We start from the raw sequence: 3669 nt of genomic DNA, 5'->3' as shown, positions 1-3669 counted from the left end.
TATATATATACATATATATATACAGAAACACACAGACTGAGCGATTTGTATTTGTTATTTATATATACGCACAAGAATATATATACTCCCCGTCCGCAGAGACATACATCCAATGTGAATTATCTTAAGGAGGACAGAGTCAATCATTTATTAAAATTTTGTTACTTTTTCTTAACTTCTTGTTCATTCCAATTGACAAATGTGAAGTTGTAATTTGCTATCGAGATTATTAGTGAGTTAACAGCCTGCTTCTTAAATTTTGAAGTAAGTTTATTTTCCAGGATTATTCTGATCTGTCAAATATATTCCTCTTGAATCAGTATTTTCCTTCTAATATTCTAAATCTTTTCGCTTTTGCTCATCTCTTGTTTTCCACCATAATATCTGTTTCTATTTCTTTCAATCTTTCAATGGCTGATTTCAATTTCAAAACTAACCGGTGTAGACTGTCCATGATTATTTAGACATATTCTGGGATATTCGTAGAGCCCAAACGCGATAATGTGATACTGAAACTGTGTCATGAATTTGGCACAAAATTCAATGTGATGTGAGCAGAGCAAATGACTGATTTTGGTCGCACTAACAATAATAATCAATCTAAGCGCAGTTTTTGTTACACCTAATAAGAAGACATGGACAAAAGTATGATAGGGAGAAAGAGATATACTTGGTTGATTACCGTTTCTATATCATTTCTGCCAGTTGACTAATAATGTTTTGTTCATCCGTGGTTGGGTTTTCACAACCTTATCACCTCCTTTCAAAATCTGTTTCTCAGATATATTATTTCTACATTTCATTCGCGTATTTATTTGATAAAAATACATTTTAGATATATTCTCAATGGAAAATACCTTTGTTTAACATTTAAATAATGAAAGAAATGAAAGAAATTTGGGTAATTTAAGAATTAAGGAAGCATTACTCATACACAGACTAGGACCCCAAATTAACAACAGGCTGGAGACTGGTAATCAATATATTATTTAGCTACATCTGGACGTGTTTAGGTTCATTCTTAATAATATGCTCTTGTATTGTTTATAACAAAAAAAAATTCCGGAAGGAGCTTCGTGAGACCACTACTGAGACACTTCCGGAAAAAAAAGAAAAGCCGTTAAACAGTTTATAGCAGAGACTCCATCTAAGAAGATCTGAAGAAGGAATTGTATTCCGAAATATCATCGGACTATGGATAACCAAATTACAACAAGTATATAGTTGTTTGTATTATAGTGTGTTGTTGTACCGTTCAAAACTTGTTATTATTTAAATAAATATTTTTTCCACTAATTCAGACAATATTTCACACACTTACTCTAATATTTTCTCATTTTATTTTTGTTACACAAGACACAACACACTCTTTACAAAACAAGCCTAACACAAATAAATCAGTTTAACAGAAGAATTATAATAATTATTTCACTGTTACTGATGCCATTCTCAAACAATTGTCAATATATAATCCGTACCTTCTTTCCAAGCGATCATCTGCTTCTGACAAATCATCGAACATGCTGCGATCTAGAAATGATATAATAAAACATCCAAGATTAAAAAGTTATAAAACTATCCAAGGACTTCGGACATCCTGTCTTATGTATAGAAATATATAAATAACTCAGCTGCTCTCATCAGATATTTGAATAACAAGAGAATAATGTGTGTATGTGTGTGCGTGCATGCATATATATAAGTATATGTATAAACTATGTATAATATGTATTATATTTGGTTGTTCTACATGAAATGGTCACAAAGAACCGAAAAAGGAAAAACGATTTATAATCATTATTCATTAATCAAATTAGGCTTCATTAGCTTCAAAAACTTTTTTCTAGTACCTTCAGAGAGTATATATTCCTTTACCGAAAACTATACTGTCTTTTGAAGTTATAAATCGTTTAAATATAGTCACTCCACCGTTCTGTTTGCAAGCATTTTGGTGGGGGGGGGGGCAGAGGTGAAAAGCTCAATGTGAGGATATATACGATAATCTGTTGGGGATAAGTCTCGAGATTATGAAGGATTCAGATGCGATGGACATCGATGTTTTGCCATTTTTATGGTTTATCAACATCACGTATCGGAACCGAATTGGAGCCGAACTGAATCACTTGTCCACAACTATATATGATTGTGAAAAATTAAGTCATATTTTGTGGATTGTAGGAATATAACCAATTTATTGTACATAAATTTTAACTAGGGCTGCTTTTATTTCATAATGTAAATATTCTCTTTGCTATACAATTTCCGGCCATGCCAGCACATGCTAGGTAACTTGACTTCAACCCTAGCGGGTAGGTGATGTTTTAAGTCACAACAATGGCGAAACATCGGTGTTCATCACTCACAAATGTGATTGAGGGTGAGTTACCTGATCTGTCCTCGATACTGAGGCATTTTATCATCCTGCTCTTTGAGACTGTATATATTCCACCAGTTTATTGCAGCCATCGGAAAATACACGAAGCATATACACTAAGTATAAGTAAGTAATAACAATATAATATATGGGCCCTCAACAGTTATACTGGAACTCGGTTGGAAACATCTGATTTAAGCGATAATAATAGAAATAAAAATAGACGTGGAAAAACTAAATGAATGATAATACACATCATTGTAGGGTAAGGCTGAACACAAGAATAACGTGGGCCTCATGAATATAGTATGGAAGATAGAAGAGCCATGAAAATTTGATGAGAGTAATTTCTCATTTGACTACATAAAAAACGACTCTCGCCGCTTCTCTCTATCTCTCTCTCTCTCTCTCTCTCTCTCTCTCCACCGCCTCTAGGATTACTATGAAGTGATGGTAGTGGTGAATATTTACCTTGCTTCTGCGACGAGGCGCATGAAATGAGTACGCCGATGTAGAGGAGTGCAAGAGTTCTTCTCATCGCACAACTAATGATATGAAATATAAGAAAGAAGGAATGCAATTGAAAACATGGTATGCACTTTTACCTAAATTCTTAAATCTTGAATTAATTCTATTATAAAAAGCTGGTATTTATCAGCGAAATGAATAAGCTAAAAATATAGATAACAACAACGGCGAATAATCGTTTCGATTTAGGCGCAAGGCCTGAGATTTTGAGAAAGGAGACTATTTGCCTACATCCGCCCCTGCACTTTATCAGTACTATTTCATCGGCCACAGGACCGGTCTAGTAATTTTTTTCCTTCTAATCCGAGTGGATGTAAACCAAAGTTGACCTCTGTGGAGTTTGAAGTCGGAGCGTAAAGACGGACAAAATACCGCAAATCGTTTTGTCTAGTACGCTAACGATTCGGCCAGCCAACCGCGCTGTCTCCATGATTTTAGGCTTTCAATAAGATTACCACCAAAAGGCGGCAATCTGGTAGAACCGCTAGCACGCCGGGCGAAATGCTGAGCAGTATTTCGTCTGCTGCTACGTTCTGAGTTCAAATTCCGCCGAGGTCGACTTTGCTTTTCATCCTTTCGGAGTCGATAAATTGAATACCAGTTACTCACTGGAGGAGTCGTCTTAATCCGTTTGTCTGTCCTTGTTTGTCCCTCTGTGTGTAGCCCCTTGTGGGCAGTAAAGAAATAAGAAATGTTAAGAAGCCGGACGAAATGTTTTCGGGGGTCGATAAATTAAGTACCAGTTGCGTACTGGGGTCGATCTAATC

The 3669-nt window shown here is 35.3% G+C and overlaps 1 protein-coding gene and 1 long non-coding RNA gene across 2 annotated transcripts in view; one reads left to right on the top strand and one right to left on the bottom strand.

Moving 5' to 3' along the window:
* LOC128250519 (uncharacterized) overlaps nucleotides 1–3669 on the top strand; it is a 9994-nt gene that overhangs the window by 1845 nt on the left and 4480 nt on the right. The window contains exon 2 of the long non-coding RNA XR_008266523.1: nucleotides 2810–2965. This is a non-coding gene — a long non-coding RNA (uncharacterized LOC128250519). The remainder of the gene's footprint in view (nucleotides 1–2809; nucleotides 2966–3669) is intronic.
* The window catches only part of LOC128250512 (uncharacterized), an 8483-nt gene that overhangs the window by 2036 nt on the left and 2778 nt on the right, over nucleotides 1–3669 (bottom strand). The window contains exons 2-3 of the mRNA XM_052975673.1: nucleotides 2846–2919; nucleotides 1479–1530 (exon numbers count right to left, since the gene is read on the bottom strand). Coding sequence (XP_052831633.1) covers nucleotides 1479–1530; nucleotides 2846–2919 — 126 coding nt within the window. The remainder of the gene's footprint in view (nucleotides 1–1478; nucleotides 1531–2845; nucleotides 2920–3669) is intronic.

Source organism: Octopus bimaculoides, chromosome 22, assembly GCF_001194135.2.
Source record: "Octopus bimaculoides isolate UCB-OBI-ISO-001 chromosome 22, ASM119413v2, whole genome shotgun sequence".
NCBI lineage: Eukaryota > Metazoa > Mollusca > Cephalopoda > Octopoda > Octopodidae > Octopus > Octopus bimaculoides.
Note: the sequence above shows the minus strand (reverse complement) of the source record. Positions and strands in the feature narration are given on the sequence as shown.